At 40.5% G+C, this 19,356-nt stretch overlaps 2 protein-coding genes across 6 annotated transcripts in view; one reads left to right on the top strand and one right to left on the bottom strand.

Moving 5' to 3' along the window:
- Hpgds (hematopoietic prostaglandin D synthase) overlaps positions 1-3,075 on the top strand; it is a 53,477-nt gene extending 50,402 nt beyond the window's left edge. For both annotated transcript variants that reach the window (XM_004658559.2, XM_045144062.1), the window contains exon 6: positions 2,678-3,075. In XM_004658559.2, the coding sequence (XP_004658616.1) occupies positions 2,678-2,842 (165 nt within the window). In that variant the 3' untranslated portion in view covers positions 2,843-3,075. The remainder of the gene's footprint in view (positions 1-2,677) is intronic.
- A 6,707-nt stretch (positions 3,076-9,782) lies between these two features.
- The window catches only part of Smarcad1 (SWI/SNF-related, matrix-associated actin-dependent regulator of chromatin, subfamily a, containing DEAD/H box 1), a 105,054-nt gene continuing 95,480 nt past the window's right edge, over positions 9,783-19,356 (bottom strand). For all 4 annotated transcript variants that reach the window (XM_045143190.1, XM_045143189.1, XM_045143192.1 and 1 more), the window contains exon 24: positions 9,783-11,560. In XM_045143190.1, coding sequence (XP_044999125.1) covers positions 11,499-11,560 — 62 coding nt within the window. In that variant the 3' untranslated portion in view covers positions 9,783-11,498. The remainder of the gene's footprint in view (positions 11,561-19,356) is intronic.

The raw sequence follows: 19,356 nt of genomic DNA, 5'->3' as shown, positions 1-19,356 counted from the left end.
CTCTGACCAGAATAGTCCATCAAGCTGTACTTAAAGCACTGCAAGGCATCTCTTAGGCCAAGGTTGCAAATCCTTCCACATTCCTCTTGAAAATTATTTCCCAAAGGCCAAAGCCACACAGTCAGGTGTCTAGCAGCAACCCCACTCCTTGGTACCACTTTAATGTTGCAGTCAGGTTTGCATTGCTGGTAGAAAGCACCCACCCAAGGGTAGCTTGTGGGAAAAGAGGTTTATTTTGGCTTTTCGAGGAGGAAACTCCACGATGGCAGGGGTAAATTATGGTATGAGCAGAGGGTGGACATTAACCCCTGGCCAACATCAGGTGGACAATAGAAACAGGAGAGTGTGCCAAACACTGGCATGGGGAAACTGGCTATAACACCCATAAGCCCGCCCCCAACAATACACTCCCTCCAGGAGGCATGCAATACCAATTGCCACCTGCTGGGGTACCTAACATCCAGAACACCTAAGTTTATGGGGGACACCTGAATCAAACCACCACAGGTGACCTCAGTGCTGTGGAAGTGGCAACTCCTCACCTTCCCTTGTGGAAGACAGGACTGTGTCTGGTCACACTGACCATCTGCCTGTTCCCAACTTGTGGGAAAGAGGTTAGCCTACCCCACCTTCATTCTCAGCTTCCCACCTCACCACATACCCGAACTTTTCTTCCCACTGGCTTCCTTTTAGTGTTCTCTAACATGCTCTTCTCCCTACCTTATACTAATATTGTTTTTTTTTTTCTTTTAAAAGTACTTTGGAAGCCAGGTGTGGTAGTGCACAACATTAATCCCAGCACTTGGGAGGCAGAGGTAGGAGGACCACTGTGAGTTCGAGGCCAGCCTGTGACTACATACTGAACTTCAGCTCAGCCTGGGCTAGAGTAAGAGAGTGAGACCCTATCTTAAAAAAAAAAAAAAAAAAAAAAAAAAGCCAGGCCTTGTGGTGCATGCCTTTAATCCCATCACTCAGGAAGCAGAGGTAGAAGGATCGCCATGAGTTCAAGGCTACCCTGAGAATACGTAGTGAATTCCAGGTCAGCCTGAACTAGAGTGAGACCCTACCTTGAAAAGAAAAAATCTTTATTTAGAAAAGGTCTCTAGCCCCTTTCTTTGAGTACTGTCTCTGTTCCTCACAGAGCTCCAAACATACATAATTAGTTCCTCCACACAAATCACCACCCCACACCATCAATGAGGGTCTGCATCCTTTCATGTCAGTCAGCCCTTGGTCACCAATACATTGTACACAGTTTGCCTTTTGTTGTTGTTGTTGTTGCTTTTCTGAGGTAGGGTCCCATGGTAACTCCAGGTTGGCCTCAAACTCATAGTGATCCTCCTACCTCTGTCTCCCAAGTGTGCTTCACTTTTATGCATCACCCGTCTCACTCTGTCTGGGAATGTGCCCCAGGGGCATGTGAAAGGTTATGCATTGACACATAGCACAGACAATTGATTGATTAATTAGTAAATAAATACATCAGAGTGAGCATTGTGTCCAAGTTTGTGCTCTAGTCCATCTCCATCACCTCAACATGCATGTGGTGCACAGCAGATGCTTCATACATGTTTCCTGGCTGAAGTGCAAATCTTCCAGGCAATAGAGTCTCGTAAATGACACAATTAGTAAGCTTGTGAAACACTAGCAACCAGCTCTATTAAGTTGTGGCACACCTACAGCTGTGTGACCTGAACCCTAGAGCCAGGCATTGCATTGTGACACATGCTGATTATTAATTGCAGCATCCAGGATACTGAGGCAAGTTGAGGCCAGCCTGGACTACAGAATTCTAGGACAGTCTGGGATATAGTTTGAGATGCTATCTTGCCATGAATAAGTATAAAGTTACATAAAATGGGCTTCATTCTAATGTGACTATGGAACCCACACAATAGAATACAGAGCAAGCCGTAGTCCTGAGGGGAGAATGCCCAGCTGTCATCACCCTCGGCTAGTGACCAGCCTCAGCACACCCTAATGGTCTGATAGCCACATATTATTTCTCCCAATATGACAGAGTATTTTACTCCAAATATTTTACTTGGAATCATAGATAGTCCAGAAATAACTTGTGTCCCATTTATTGACCCCTTAAAGCATAAAGGAACAAGCTAAATGACACAGTGAATTAATCACACACCCATTCTGAGGGTAGGATATCTGCAGAAGTAACCAAGAATCTTCAATCACTTTGTGACATGAAGGAAAGGGTATACAGTCTGAACCGTGACAGCTGAGGGCACAGCAGGATGAAATGTATGCACCTGGGATTCTACCTTGTCCTACAAAGAACATGCTTGCATATTATAAAATGTAGGTTAGGTTCGATGAAAATACATTGTTGTGACTGGTGGATACTGGACCAGGTTTCAAAATAGTATATACCATTAGATCATTTAGTAGTAAAAATGTCTCTTATCTATCTACAAAAAAAAAATTACTTTCCACATGAAGGCACTAACCAACCTCTGAAGGTCCGTGTTGTGTGCAAATATAATGCTATTTGTCATTTATAAACTTCTTAATCATACACAAATTCATCATTTGCCCTGATAAGAAGTTGTTTTGAATTTAAGAAGAATTTACCTTTTAGATTAAGTTTAATTTTAGAATGTGATAAAACTTTGTGCCTTTTATGTTCAAAAGCAAATAGTCTTTGGTTTACTTTAACTAGGTAACTTGGGCAGATTTCTACTGGGATATTTGCAGTACCACACTTTTGGTCTTAAAGCCTGACTTGCTGGATGGCCATCCCAGGCTGGAGACGTTACGAAAGAAAGTCCAAGCCCTTCCTGCCATTGCTGGGTGGATACAAAGGAGACCCCAAACCAAACTGTAGTGCTCCAGGTTTTGCCAGTCTCAGTCATCTCTCCTACCGGGTAAGGCAGCTTCATCAACCTGCCAGAGAACCCACACTCACCCCGTCCCATGCCAGGGTCTTCACTGTACTGGATTCTGCTCATTGAAACAAAAGGGGTCCTGGAGAGACGGCTTGGTGATTAAGGCATTTGTCTGCAAAGCCAAAGGACTCAGGTTGGATTCCCCAGGACCCATGTAAGCCAGACGCACAAGGTGGCTCATGCGTCTGGAGTTTGTTTGTAGTGGCTGAAGGCGCTTGTGTGCCCATTCTCTCTCTCTATTTGTCTCTCTCTATATCATTCTCAAATAAATAAAATCAAAAGGCCACTGTTAAAAAAAAAAAAAAAAAGCCAAGCATGGTGACACACACTTTAATTATAGTACTCAGGAGGCAGAGGTATAAGGCTGGCTGTAAGTTTGAGGCCAGCCTGAGACTACACAGTGAACTCCAGGTCAGCCTGGGCTAGAGTGACATGCTACCTTGAAAACCAATCCCCCCACCCCCAAAAAAGCCAGGGGTGATGCAACTCTTTAATCCCAGTACCACCTAAGAGGCAGAGGCAGGAGGATTGTCATGAGTTCAATGCCAGCCTGGGACTGCAAAGGGAGTTCCAGGTCAGACTGGGCTAAAATGAGACTCCACCTTGAAAAAAAAATTAAAAAGTATGGTCTCTATCACACCGTCCAAGGTTCAGGGAGTGAAAGAGAAAGGGGAAAGAATGTGAGAGCCAAAGGGGGGAAGAATGCTTTACAATAGTGTCTTCTACTCAACACAACGTGGCTGTGGAATTCATGGCTTCACAGTGGCTGATGCTACCTACACAAGATCTGCCTAATAGGAGGAAAAAATGATCACATCAAATTAGAAGAAAGACTAGTTGGAGAGAAAATAGGATTCAGAGGAGGGTGAAAAGGGAGTGTTGGGAGGGGATTATGATCATGGTACATTGTCGATATATATGAAATCTGTCATCCACGGCTATACCCCCCTGAATGCGCTCTATCTCATCTGATCTCAAAAGTTGGCAACAAAAAGCTTTAAAAAACAGGGCTGAAGAGTTGGTTCAGTGGTTAAGGTGCTTGCCTGCAAAGCCTAATGACCCTAGTTTGATTCCCCTGTACCAACATAAAGCCAGATGCACAAAGTGACACATGTATCTGGAGTTCGATTGCAACAGCTGGAAGCCCTGGTATGCCCTCTCTCATTCTCTCTCTCTCCCTCTCTCTCTCCCTCTCTCTCTCCCTCTCTCTCTCCCTCTCTCTTTCCTTGGAAAAAAATTTTAAAAAGTAAAACATGGGCTGGAGAGATGACTTAGCGGTTAAGTGCTTGCCTCTGAAGCCTAAGGACCCAGTTTAAGGCTTGATTCCCCAGGACCCACGTTAGCCAGATGCACAAGGGGGCGCATGAGTCTGGAGTTCCTTAGCAGTGGCTGGAAGCCCTGGCGTGCCCATTCTCACTCTCTCTCTCTCTCTCTCTCTCTCTCTCTCTCTCTCTCTCTCTCTCTCTCTCTGTGTGTGTGTCTCTGTCACACTCAAATAAATAAATAAAGTTAAAACTTAAAAATGAAATTTAGGGCTGGAGAGATGGTTTAGCAGTTAAGTGCTTGCCTGTGAAGCCTGAGGGCCCAAGTTTGAGGCTCGATTCCCCAGGATCCACGTTAGCCAGATGCACAAGGGGACGCACACATTTGGAGTTTGTTTGCAGTGGCTGGAAGCCCTGGCACACCCATCATCTCTCTCTGTGTGTCACTCTCAAATAAATAAATAAAAATAAACAAATTTTTTTAAAAAAATTAAATTTTAAAAAGGATTTGGTTTCTAGTGTTGATTTTTTTCAGAATAGGCTTTTGCTTTTTATAACTGCAAGAAAATAATGTTAAATACTATTAAACTCTGCACATGCACCAACATGCATGACTGCTTTCCTTAAATGATATCAATTTCACCCCAAAGTGGCTTGTGTGTGAATTACAACATATTAACTATTAGTAGTCAGGTAAAATAAAAATTTGGCTGCCAGCTCTGCAATCTGCAATCACTGAGTTCATGACTGCTGCACATAATGACAGATGATCATGCATGTTAGTGCTAGACAGTGCATATCCATGATCAGACATAGCCAAGGGTGTACTCATGTTTCCTGCTTCCCTCCTGACAGCACACATGTGACATTTCACAAGAATGAGCAATAAAAAGTGAACCCACAAACAAGGATAAAAGTGCAGTGAAAGAGAAATGAGCTTGGAGTTCATTCGAAAGCAAACATAAGTGGGCTACAGAAGGGCTGCCTGCGGGGATCTAGCAAGTCAAGAGGCAGGCAGAGTAGCTCAGGGAGAGGCAGGCAGAGTAGCTCAGGGAGCTGACTGGCATAAAGAAAAGTGTATGACAAAGACATTGGTGTCCTAGATGCAGTGACTATGAAACTATAAACCCTGCCAATTAGGGATCGGGAGAAGACTCAAAAGTTAAAGGTGCTTGCTTGCAAAGCCTGCCAGTCACCCATCCCGTTCGATTCCCCAATACCCACATAAAGCCAGATGCACAAGGTGGCACATGCATTTGGAATTTGTTTGCAGTGGCAGGTGGCCTTGGCATGCACATAATCTCTCTCTCCCCCTTTTCCTTGCAAATAAGTGAAAATATTTTTTAACTGCCAGTTAAAAATCAGTAAAATAAAATAACCAGACTGGGAGAAAATTTTTATAAAACATGTACCCAATGAAGAATTGCTACTTAAATATAAAAAGAACTAATGGAAACTCAACAACAAAAGTAAGAGATCAGCAATGAAGCTACCAGAGATACTTTGCAGAACATACACATCTGGCAATGAGCACATGAACGGGTGCTTGATATGATGTCACTAGGGAATTATAAGTCAGATGAGCTGCCAGTATATACATGGTGAAAACCCCAAATGTAGGTACCAAGTGAAAATGGGGAGATGTGAAGTAACAAGAGTTCTGACTGTTAATCAGAATGCAAAGTGGTACAAGGGTCTGGCTTCTTCGAAACTCAATGTCCTTTGCCAGGTGACCCTCGTTGGCAGTCTCACTCCTTGATTCTTAGCAAAAGAAGCTGCAAACCTAACATTCTGAGCCCTGGTGGCTTCTTTTCAAGGAAACGGCCATCTCTTTAGCCTCCTCTGCAGCAGCATTCAGGATATTATTTTCTTTTTAATTTTATCATATTCATTAACATGTTTCGTATAGATACATCATGTGTTGGTACCCTCTTTTCCCTTGTCTCTGCCCCCATTGCATTAGGGATGCTCCTCAGTGGGGTTGCAGGTATTCCCCATGGGGTTGTAGTTCATACATTGTGGGAGCAATAGTCAGTTATTTTTAGTGGGAAGGGATGCCTCTGGGTGTGATGTCTCAGCCTGCGGCTCTTACAATCTTTCTGGCCCCTCTTCTGCAAAATTTCCTGAGCATATTTCTTTTCTACCTTTGTTCCCAATCCCCAGTGACTGGCTAAGAGCCAGTCAGCCATGTGGCAACCTGATACTGTGCTCCATTCAATTCCCTCCACCAAATCAGTCTGTCACTTTTAAATTCATCTTTTGACAAAGTCTCAGGGCAGTGACCAGTGGCCTGGGATCTAAGTCTTCCAAAGGTCCTTGTTCCCACTGTAAACTTTATTAGCTTGGCTTTTACTATTCACATTCCTAATAGCATTCTGATCTTCAGAGCTTCTAAGAAAACAGGCCTTTACTCTGCTTGCACTGTTCAAGGCTTTCTATTGCTTGTGCCTCCAAACTTTACTAAACGCCTCCCCTGAACCAATTCCAGAGCTCTGTAAACCACATCAGTGGTCACACTCCGCCATACCAATGTTCTGTGAGTCAGCTTTTCATTACCCTAGCAAAATACCATCAAAAATCAAGGGTATGGGTGGTGGGGGGGGAATGGTGGCTTAGGCTTAGATTCTCAACACTTGGTAGCCTGAGAAAGGACTGTCATAAATTTAAGGCCAGCCGAGGCTACCTGGTAAGTTCCAGACCATCCTGAGCCAGTGTAATACCTTGTTCTCTAGCCGCCCCCCCCCACCAAAAAAAAATCACTTTAAAGGAGTAAAGACTTATTCTCAACACTCAAGGTTTCAGAAATTTCAGTTCGTGGTGAGTTGGGAGTTTTGGGGCCTGTGGTGAGACAGAGAATCACAAATGGGAAAAGGTGGTAGAAAAGAACTGTCTATCTCATGGTAGTCAGAAAGTAGAGAGGTAGGGTAGGAGTCCCAAAGACCTCCTCAAAACATGCTTTGAAATGACAGCCACCACTACTAGGTCTACCTCAACAACCTCCCAATGCCACAGCTCCACCCCAAACTGCCAACATTCTGAACCAAGTCACAGGCGGGTGTGGGGTGCACGTGTTGATTCAAAGAGCACAGGAGGCAGTTGCAAAGTCAGGAATATGACAATTTGCCAAAATGTAAAAAGCTCACTTACAGGGTTACATACTGTCAGACAATTGTGTTTAATGTGTGAGTGGGTGTGCACGCATGTGGAGACCAGAGAACCCCGATTATCACTTAGAAACACCATCCACCTTCTTTTTATTCTATTTTTTTTTATTAACAACTTCCATGATTATAAAAATACCCCATGGTGATACCCTCCCTCCCCCCACCATCCACCTTTTTGAGACAAGGTCTCTCATTGGCCTGGCGCTCATCAACTTAGGGTAGACTGCTTGGCTAACATGTTAGCTTCCCCAGCTCTGGGATTACAGAAGCACACCACCACACTTTGCATGTGGGTACTGGAGTAAAAAATCTTCCGTACTCACGGTTGTAACACAAGTACTTTAGTTGACTGAGCTATCTTCCTAACCCGTGTTCAGGCTATTTTTGATAACAAAAATAAAACTTTTAATTCTCAGTGTGTTAAATGAGTATTATAATTTTTAATTTACTTATACAATCATCAACAATGTTGTCAAGTGTGGGGCTGGGGAATGGCTCTGTGATTAAAGGTGCTGACTTGCAAAGTCTGCCAGTCCAAGTTCAATACTTTAGCACACAAAGCCAGCTGCAAGTGGCACATACATCTGTTATCTCAATGTTCCCACAGCAATGGGAGGTGGAGCCAGGCCAGTTAGTCTGACATCCTTTTGCAGTCTGACACTTCAACTGCAATGGCAAGTCATATTGATCTACAGCAAAGATAGTGAAGCAGGCAGCCCATGTGCATGTGCACATACACACACAAACACAAAAAAAGGTTTCTAACTTGTGGATAATTTTTAAAGGTCATGGATACACACTTTCCAATGAGTAAGGCATTTTTGCAGTTTCAGCTTGCTATCACCTTTCTAACAAGGGAAGCCAAAGGGCTGTGCAAGCAAGCAATCAAATCACAGCATTTTCCACATAACAATGCATTCCAATTAGTTTCCAGAAAGTCTGGTTCTGTTTTGCCACACTCTCACTCTGGCCTAGAACTCACAGCAATCCTACCTCCGCCTCCTGAGTGCTGAGCCACCATACCTAGCTCCCCATTTTAAGTAACATTATGGGAACATCAAATTTTACTTGAATTTATATGCTATTATAAAATTTGGATTGCTTACTTAGAATGCCACATCAAAAATGCAAACAAATAAATAAATGATTTTATACTAGACATTAAGTGCAGAGAGGAGAGAGAGAGGGGAATGTATGGAGAAAGAAAATATTGGGGGACCTGGGAAGATGGTTCAGTGATTAAGGCACTTGCCTGTAGGGCCTAATGGCCCAGGTTCCGTTCCCAAGTACTCACATAAAAGCCAGATGTACAAGGCAGTACATGCATCTGGAGTTTGTTTGCAGTAGCTAGAGGCCCTGGCACACACATTCTCTTTCTTTCTCTCTCTCTCTCTCAAATAAACACATAAAAAATTTAAAATATATTTTAAAAAACTTTTAACAGAATTTCAAATACTCTAGCTAATGAAAGCACTGACTTTTCTTATGTAGAGGCATTTTCCTCCAATTCTACTGTGACTAGCTTTTATGGAAAGATTTAGAAGAAGTGATAAATACAATGCTAATGCAAAATTACGAAAATTCAAAGTAAGATAATGAGAGGTATTCATATGACTCATGTGTTTTTAAATATTTTATTAATTTGAGACAGAATGGGCACACCAGTGCCTCCTGCCACTGCACTGCAAATGAACTACAGATGCATGTGCACCTTGTACATCTGGCTTATGTGGGTACTGGGAAATCAAACCTGTATCCTTAGACTTTGCTGACAAACGCCTTAACTGCTAAGCCATCTCTCCAGCCCTGACTCAAAAGTATAAAGTGAAATCACAGCAGGCTCTGTAAGGAAATACTTAACCCATAGACTGCATTTTTACACGGAACAAAACACTCTTTTATCCCACACAAGACAACTGAGAATGCATCCTGTACTTAAATGTCTCTGCATACAGACAAAGAGGGTGTGGTGAGGGGTGGTGAATCAAAACAGAAATGAAGTTTCCTATTATAATTAGGAAAAAAACAAACATATGCCAATGGTTAAGGGCATGTGCTCTGTGGAACACTAACATGTTGCACAAGCGGAAACTAAACAGCAAGACGGGTAATGCATGTTTCCTTATCAATACTTCCTGGCCACAAGCCCAAAGGCCCAAAATAGCTATGAAAACACATAAGGCATACTTTCCACCCATGTGCAATTTGTGCCCCCCAAAAGTAGCTTTAGCTTGTCAACATATTAACAAATGAGGCTTCATCCAGTCAACTGATAGAACTGCAGTGTTGACTGACATCAGCCCAATGGAGGGACAAATGAGGATACATCCCTTAAGTAATAATTCCAAATTTATTGATAAACAATATTATGAATGTAAGATGATTGCCTAATACTGTATCTCCTTATGGGGAAGGAGGGTTAGAAGCGATTACAAAAGGTGTGAAAATACAAGTTTAACAATCACAAATATTTTTATTTAAGCCCGAGACATAATATTACAGGGAGAATCCAACCACATGTCATTAGAAGGGATAAAGCTATAACAACAACCACAATGAAAGGAAGGGCCTACTGTGAAAGACATATTAACACAGAAAAATTGAGAGAAATCCACTTAAGAATTTAAAAGGTAAGACTTCTAGCCATTTGGCTATGTGATTTGAGAGATGCAGGAGGAGGTAGCATTAACATTTGCAGATTTCTTTTGGCCCTGTAATGCTGAAACATAATCAGAATATTTAATATGCCTTCATGATTCAGTCTGAGCCATGAATTTTCATGAGTCTCTAATATCTAAAAAGATTCACTGTAAGAGCATCTCCACCTTCAAAATCAAAAGGATTTACCTAGCATCTTAGCAAGTTAGGATGTCTTGAAAAGTATGATCTCCAATAATTAACAAATCTTTCATTTATAAATAAGTTTATTTATAATGATATTTACATAATAAAAACAAAACACATGAAACTCACAAGTTATACAAAGAAATTGGTGTATAATAAAAACAGCAATATAGACCGACAGGCAAAAAGTTAAAGAAAATTTTAAAGAGTGAGATATCAAATAGACAGCTTTACTTCTAAAGGTCACTGTCACCCACATTGAAATGGAATTGAACAATGGCTCTCTCTTCAGTTAGTCATGTATTGCAAATTCTGGGAACTGGTAAATTATATTTTGATGAGAGTTGAAGGCAATGACTATATCCATGCAGTACCTAAGGCTGCATCAATATACAGTCATATCCATTTTGCTCTGAAGTGAAGTGGGTTTAGGTTAATCTGTTCTGCCAGACTAGAAAATGGCACCCAAATTTTGTTGATCTGTGGAGATAATGGCAGCAAGAAATACGCTATAGAGAACTATAGCATTAGTGACTGGGCAACAGCTTTAAGAGAAGCAAAATCCAGGCAGGAAATCAACGAAAACATGCACCGGAATAGATGATTTAATAAGTACAATCAGTGTAGGTGGGACATGAACAGAAGGAATGAACCCATGGAGTACAATGGGGGTTTCTTAGTTACTGCTCATTGGAAAACAACTTCGTGCCTAGCCAAACAAATCCGTTTTAACAGAAGTAGGAAGAGAACCTGGGGATGTTATTAGATGAAATGCCACCTTTAGATTCAAGTTGAGTTCTTAATGACATTGGTGAACATCTGCTTCAAATAGCAAGAAAAATGAAGCTATATAACCGCTACTGATGCATTTTTTAAACTCATAAAAACCTTCAAATGAGACAAGCAAAAATAAGACATAAGCATTGTCAAATAAGGCACATGTAAAAATCTACACACATTATCCAGTGAAAGACAATATATATATATATTTGGAGGTAGAAATAATTACAAAAATACTGACATTTCTAAAGCATTAGCATATTTGTTACAAACAATCACCAACTAATCCCCATTCAGAAAACTGCTTTGTAAAATGATTATTCAACATCTTCAGGACGACATATTTGTGGTTTTTTACGAAATTTCAGGTGAGCATCTGGAGAATCCAGTTAGTGGCAAACAAGTTGTCCATACTATGAGAAATGCAATATGGAAATTATAAAAAGTTACAAATGTTCATAAACCCCATGGTCTTCATATGTAAATGTCCTTGTGTGCACCAAGTTGGTATTTCCTCTTCACATAGAAATTTGTTAATTCTTCCTTCACAGACCCATTGACGTTTTCAGTAGCGTGGCTATATCTGCTGGCATCGTTCCTTCATCACCTGTGGGTCAAAAAGTTGCATTAGAGGTTTTACAGAAATAGCTTAATTACAAGATACATTTTGTTTCTCAACTTTTTCTTTCTTTAAAAAAAATTATTATTTATTTATTAGAGAGAGAAATATAGAGAGAATGGGCATGCCAGGGCCTCTAGCCATTGCAAATGAACTCCAGATGTATGCACCACCATGTGCATCTGGCTTATGTGGGACCTGGAAAATTGAACCTGAGTCCTTAGGCTTCACAGGCAAGCCTAAGCCATCTCTCCAGCTCATCTTTGTCTTTCTTTAGTGACTTCCAAACTATCTCCAATCCATAGTTTGCTTCAGCATCATCTGATTAAAAATCCTCCTTCAGTCTGGAGAGATGGCTTAGCAGTTAAGGCACTTGCTTGTGAAGCCTGTTCAACTCTCCAGATGCCACACAAGCCACAAGCACAAGATGATGCAAGCATGCAAGGTCAAACATGCACACAAGGCGGCGCATGCATCTGAAGTTTGAGTGCAGTGGGTAGAGGCCCTGGTGTACCAATTCTCTCTCTCTCTTTCTTGCATAAAAAAAGAAAGTCCAGCCTGTTGGGCTTGCCTCAAAAAAAAAAAAAATCCTTCTTAAACAGATTACTAGGAGTAGAATGGCATAAGCGAGGTCAGGGGAAGAGGCTGAAGGAAGGGTGGGAAGGGGTAATCAAAACTGAAGATTTTATCAATAAGTAAAATGGAAACCTACTTTTTTTAGACAACGGCACACCCACAAGCCATAGATTGTTACTAGAAAAATTTCAGTGTCAGGAACAGGATACTTTCCACTATACTGTTGACCAGAGAGGTCCCTGACAACGACCCCCCCCCCCAACAAAACAAAACAACAAAAACAACAACAAAAAAGTTAATTGGATATGGTGGTGCACACCTTTAATCCTAGCATTTGGGAGGCAGAGGTAGGAGGATCGCCGTGAGTTCGAGGCCACCATGAGACTCCATAGTGAATTCCAAGTCAGCCTGGACTACAGTGAGACCCTACCTTGCAAAACAACAACAATAACAACAACAACAAAAATTGTTAAGGCCATTGTCAAGGGTCTTGCTTGCCCACCAGAAATAGATGGTAAGACCCTATTGCTGAAGACTCCACATTTGGGCAGCAAGGTCATTGAGAAATCAGGCTGGAACTGAGCTGAAAATCTCTTCCCAATAGAACAGCTGACAGAAGGCTGGAAAAAGCTATGCTACATGCAGCCCTATGGGAGAGAGGTCATCAGTGGTGATAAACAGTGGACACTGCAAGCTTTAGGTTGGGCCAGCCACGCCAAACGACCCAATGGGTGTAACAGTGGCTTGTCTGTATTGGGAGAAACTGCTCTCTAATTAGACTGGAGTCCCACTCCATGGGAAGGAATACATGTCTGGTATTGAAAACCTAGTCAAAAACCTATGGCGGGAGAGGTCATGAGACCTAGGGGTGTAATGCCTGCTGCTGCTTGGCTAAATGTACATATTATGCCCACCAAACTACCCTGTAAGCACGTTTCTTAATGTTCCTACCATATGTTAATGCTACTCTCATTTTTGGTTAGAAAAGCTTCTTTTCCAATGGCTGTGACCACTGGGGTGACCAAAAGGGCATGAAAGTGCTAAGAAGTGACAGAGGAGTGCTCAGTGCTGAAACATTTCTATCACACCTTCCAAGGCTCAGAGATCCATTGTGGAAGAGATGGCAGAAAGAATGTAAGAGCCAAAGAAAGGGGAGGACTGCTACAATGTCATCTTCCAGGCACAAAATAGGCTGAATATCCATGACCTTACAGTGCCTGGAACTACCTCAACAACCCTCACAGCAGGAGGAAAAGATGGCATCAAAATAGACTAATTGACAGGGGGAGGGGGTATGATGGAGACTAGATCTGTTGGGGGGGGGATTATTATGGTTTGATGTCTATAATTATGGAAGTTTTCAATAAAAAAAAGATTTAAAAAAATCCAACTTAGCCCTACAGTAAGTGAAGGCTGTTTCCTGTACACACCATAGCAGGGTTGTCTTCAGCTTGCTACAGATTTAGAGACTTACAGAACAGTCCTACAGGACTCATACAAGGTGACAGGTGCTTTTTTAAGTGGGCTACAATACAAGAAAACATGATGTACCAAACTGATTGGGAAGGGGGAAAGAATCCCTCATATCTCTTCCAAACAAAAGATTATTTTTGATATTAAGATGTTAAATATAGGGCTGCAGAATGGCTTAGCATTTAAGGTGTTTGCCTGTGAAGTCTAGGGACCTTGGTGACTGGAGACCCTGGCACACCCATTCTTCTACCTCCTCTCAAATGAATTTAAAAAGAAACAAAGGAACTTCTGGTTAAGACAGCGGCATTGGAACCATGCCAAAGCAGCCTAGGGGAGAAAAGCCAAAACAACCCAGCAAAATACACTCTTCTACAAAAGGGAAGGGGCATAATAAATTATCAACCATAACAGAGAAGTAGGAGAAACCCAGAGCATCTAGAGACCACAGAAGCGGGCAGACGTGGCTCCAGCAGTAGTGGCCCCAGGTCTGCATGGCCACAGCCATAAGACTTGGCCTGAGCTGCAGGAAGAGCCAAGTAAGGGGATTTTTCACTCATGCCAGCCAACTCACAAACTCAAGAAGCATGAAGGGAAGACACAGGGACCAACAGAACAGCTCATGAGGAAGAGGATCGTGAGGACCAGCTAGAGAAATTCAGGCACCATCCACAGCCTCCCCTCCCCCACCATCAGCACAAGCACCAACAAGCACCAGAGACCTGGGAAGGGAGCTCACCTACACAGCACCCGGGCACAGGTGATCAGAATAGCAACCCACCAACCCAGCTAGCCTACCTGAATCCACAGTGCGGCAAACTGGGACCTAAGTAGGCACACAGTATAACTGAGACCAAAGCCACCCCAAAGGTAACTGAGATTACATGAGGTCAGTATCCGCCAAATAAGCCTGGTATATAGGCTTGAATTAGAAGTGCTACTTGCACCTTTCATGTCAGGGTAAATTATATGTTAAATCTGATAAATGGTTGGTTTTGCCATTCTTAAATAAGCTATGCTTTGGGCTTGTCATTTGTTGCTTTCTGATTTATAGTGCCTTTGTTTCCTCTTCTGTCATTCATTGGGGGAAAGGTCTCAATCGGTCACAAGCTGACTTGGAGCCCTCTACAGACCAAAAATCTTAGCCTCCCTGTTGACAGGATTAAGGGTGTGGGCAACACACATCCTTAGGGACTGTGACTTTGTTAAGGGATCTGGTTGTCATAATACCTATTCTTGCATAAATATTCTGTGATCTTTTTAATTGATTATGTACATTATTTAGTTAAATTTTAGAATTTCCCTGTATTTTGTTCCATTCAGCCTACTTGAATACTCTCATAGCAGGCAACCCCACACCTAGGGTCACTTTTATGGTAACTGGGATTCTTAAGACCTATACCTAGCACCTTTTAAGCTCTTACACTGAAGATATATAAGATCAAATTGATTGATACATCTAATAATACTGCAGATAATTAGAAATCCCAAGCACTAAATTAATCTAAGATGCAAAATTCTCTACATTATGATACAAGAAACACAAAAAATCTAGACAATATAAATCTACCAAAAATATTAATAAATCAGAAATGACCTCCAATGAAACTGATTTAGAGGAAATGCCTAAGAAAATTTCAAAAGAATGATTATAAATATGTTCAAAGAAATCAAAGACGACAAAGGAAACCAATTTAATGAAGGAGGTCAATACAAGATATAAATAAGGAAGTGATAAATAAAAACTAGTCAGAATTACTAGCAATGAAAATCACAGTCAATGAGATAGAAAATTATGTAGAAAATCTCACCGGTAGAATGGACGAACGAGAGGACATAATATCTCAACTAGAAGACCAGGTGGCAGATCTAATACAGTCCAATGAAGAGAAAGACAAACTAATAGGAAAGTATGAATGGGAATTTCAGGATATTTGAGACACTATGAAAAGATCAAACATAAGAACTCAGGGTATACTAGAAGGACAATTTCACTCCAAAGGCATAGTAGGTGTTTTCAACAAAATCTTGGAAGAAAACTTCCCCTAATGTGAGAAAGAGATGACAATGTAGACACAGGAAGCCCTTAGAACAACAAACAGAAAACTTATAAAGGACCCCTCCTTGACATGTTATAATTAAACTACCAAACATACAAACCAAAGAAAATATACTAAAAGCAGTTAGAGAGAAAATTCAAGTCACATACTAGGGCAAACCCATCAGGATCACAGCAGATTACTCAAGACAAACTTTAAAAGCCAAAAGGGCTTGGAAGACAACAGTCAAGTAAGGTTACTTTATCCTATAAAGCTATCAATTCAGATAGATGGAGAAATAAGGACATTCCACAACAAAAGCAAGCTAAAGGAATAATTGACAAACCGAGCTCTACAAAAAATAATTCAAAGGATCCTCCATGCTGAAGAGAAAGAAAACCATACATATAAGGAACCTGGGAAAAGCAAGCCATACCCAAAAACTAGTTAATACAGGAAAGCAAAGGTAAAACCAGAAGAACAACAAACAAGAAAAATGGCAAAAATAATACACATCTTTCAATAATAACTCAATATCAATGGCCTTTATGCCCCAAGCAAAGGACATACGTTTGCAGACTGGGATAAAAAAGCAGGATCCTTTAATTTGTTGCCTCCAAGAAATTCACCTTTCCACAAAGGATGGACTCTATTTTAGGGTGGAAGGTTGGGAAATGGTGTTTCAAGGCACAAATGGTGTTTCAAGCAAATGGGCATAGAAAACGAGCAGGGGTCACTATCCAATTATGTCACAAGGTAAAATTCAGACCAGTATTAGTTAGGAAAGATAAGGAGGGTCACTTTTTATTGATTAAAGGAACACACCAACAGGAGGACATTACAATCCTAAACATATGTGCATCTAACATGGGGGCTCCCAACTTCATCAAACAAATGCTTTTACAACTAAGGTCATTCCTTGGGATGACTCAGAAGGTATCTTAGTGCTGGAAAGAAATGACTGGAGTACTGAATAACATCTTGATCACACCTTCAAAGGCTCAGGGTCTAATGCAGAAGAGGTGGCAGAAAGAATTTAAGAGCCAAAGGAAGGGTAGGACTACTTACAACGTGCTCCTTCCAGACATAAAATGGCCTGAATATCCATGACCTCATAATGCCTGACACTACCTACACAAGACCATCATAAGAGGAGGAAAAGATCATGACATCAAAATAAAATAGAGACTGATTGAGATGGGGAGGGGATATGATGGAGAAGGAATTTCAAAGAGGAAATATGGGGGAAAAAGGGTATTACCATGGGATAATTTTTATAATAATGGAAAATGTTAATAAAAATTGAGAAAAAAAAGAACTAAGGTCGCAGATAACACAAAGCACTGTGGTAGTGGGTGACTTCAACACCCCACTCTCATCAATTGACAGGACATCCTGGCAAAAAATAAACAGAGATGCATCTGGATTAAATGAGATCATAGAACAAATGGACCTAACAGATATCTACAGGAAATTTCATCCAAATGCTGAAGAATACAAATTCTTTTCAGCAGCACATAGAACGGTCTCTAAAACAGACCATATATTAGGGCACAAAACAAATCTTAACAAATAGAAGAAAATTGAAATAATTCCTTGCCCTCTATCTGCTCACAATGGGATTAAACTACAAATCAACAGCAAGGAAAGCTAAAGAGCATACACAAAGTCATGGAAACTAAACAAAACACTACTAAATGATGAATAGGTCAATGAAGAAATCAAGAAATTCAGAGTCAAGTGATAATGAGAACACAACATACCAAAACCTTTGGGACACAATGAAGGCAGTTCTAAGAGGGAAATTTATAGCTTTAAGTGACTAGATTAAGAAAATAGAAAGGTTACAAGTAAACAACTTACTGCTTCACCTCAAAGCCTTGGAAAAACAAGAACAAGGCAAACCAAATATTACTAGAAAGAAAGAAATAACAATGATTAGGGCAGAAATTAATGAAATAGAAACAAAAAAAGAAAAACAAACAAACAACAAACAACAACAAAAAACCCAAAGAATCAATGAAACAGAGTTGGTTCTTTGAAAGGATAAACAAGATTGATAAACCTTTAGCAAATCTGACTAAAAGAAAGAGAGAAGAGACACAAATTAACAAAATTAGAGATGAATAAGGCAGTATCAAAATAGATACCAGAGAAATACAAAAAAATCATAGGAACTGACTATAAGAACATATACTCAACTAAGTTTGAAAATCTGAAAGAAATGGAAGATGAGATAATCCACTCAAATAGACCTATAACAAGCATGGAGATATAAACAGTTATCAAAAATCTCCCAAGTAAGAAAAGTCCAGGCCCATATAGATTCACAGGTGAATTTTACCAGACCTTCATGGAAGAACTAACACCAATGCTTCTTAAATTTTTCCATAAAAAAGAAAAGGAAGGTATCCTACCAAATTCATTTTATGAAGCCAACATCACCATGATACCAAAACCAGACATAGATAGAACAAAGAAAGAAAATTACAGACCAAACTCATGAACATAGATGTAAAAATTCTCAATAAAATATTGGCAAACAGAATACAAGAAAATATCAGAAAGATCATTCACAGCAGCCAAGTAGGCTTTATCCCAGAGATGGAGGGATGGTTCAACATACGCAAATCTATAATTGTAGTACATTACATAAATGGACTGAAGGACAAAAATCACATAATCATTTCATTAGATGCAGAAAAAGCATTTGACAAAATCCAACATCCCTTCATGATAAGTCTTACAGAGACTGGGAATAGAAGTAACATATCTCAACATGATAAAGACGATAGACAAGCCTACAGCCAACATAACACTAAATGGAGAAAAACTGGAAGCTTTTCCACTAACATCAGGAACAAGACAAGGGTGTCCACTGTCCCCACTTTTATTTAATATAGTACTAGAATCGTAGCCATAGCAATAAGGCAAGAGACAGACATAAAAGGGATACAAATTGGAAAGGAAGAGATCAAATTATCATTATTTGTAGACATGATTCTATACATAAAGAACCCTAAAGACTCTGCCAGCAAACGCTGATAAACACTAATAGCCACGTAGTAGGGTACAAACTAAATACACAGAATCAGTAGCCTTCCTATATGCTAAGAACACACACACAGAGAATGAAATCAGAATCACTCCCATTCACAACTGCATCAAAAATAATAATAATAATAATAAAGTACCTTGGAATGAACCTAACCAAGGACATGAAGGATCTCTACAATGAAAATGTTAAAACACACAAGCAAAAAATTGCAGAAGACACTAGGAAATGGAAAGACATCCCTTGTTCTTGGATTGGAAGAATCAATGTTGTGAAAATGGGAATGTTACCAAAAGCAATCTAAACATTTAATGCAATCCCCATCAAAATTCCAATGGCATTCTTCATGCAAATAGAAAAAATAATCCAAAAATTCATTTAGAAGCATAAAAAACCTTGAATGCCTAAAATAATTTTGAGCAACAAATATAAGGCTGGTGGCGGGCGTGGTGGCACATGCCTTTAATCCCAGCACTTGGGAGGCAGAGGTAGGAGGATTGCCATGAGTTTGAGGCCACGGAGACTCCATAGTGAATTCCAGGTCAGCCTGGGCTAGAGTGAGACCCTACCTGGAAAAACCAAAAAACAAAACAAAACAAAACAGTAAGGCTGGTGGTATCACCATACCTAATTTTAACCTATAC

The sequence above is a fragment of the Jaculus jaculus genome, chromosome 2, assembly GCF_020740685.1.
Source record: "Jaculus jaculus isolate mJacJac1 chromosome 2, mJacJac1.mat.Y.cur, whole genome shotgun sequence".
Taxonomy (NCBI): domain Eukaryota; kingdom Metazoa; phylum Chordata; class Mammalia; order Rodentia; family Dipodidae; genus Jaculus; species Jaculus jaculus.
This window is presented reverse-complemented; position numbering and strand designations above follow the sequence as displayed.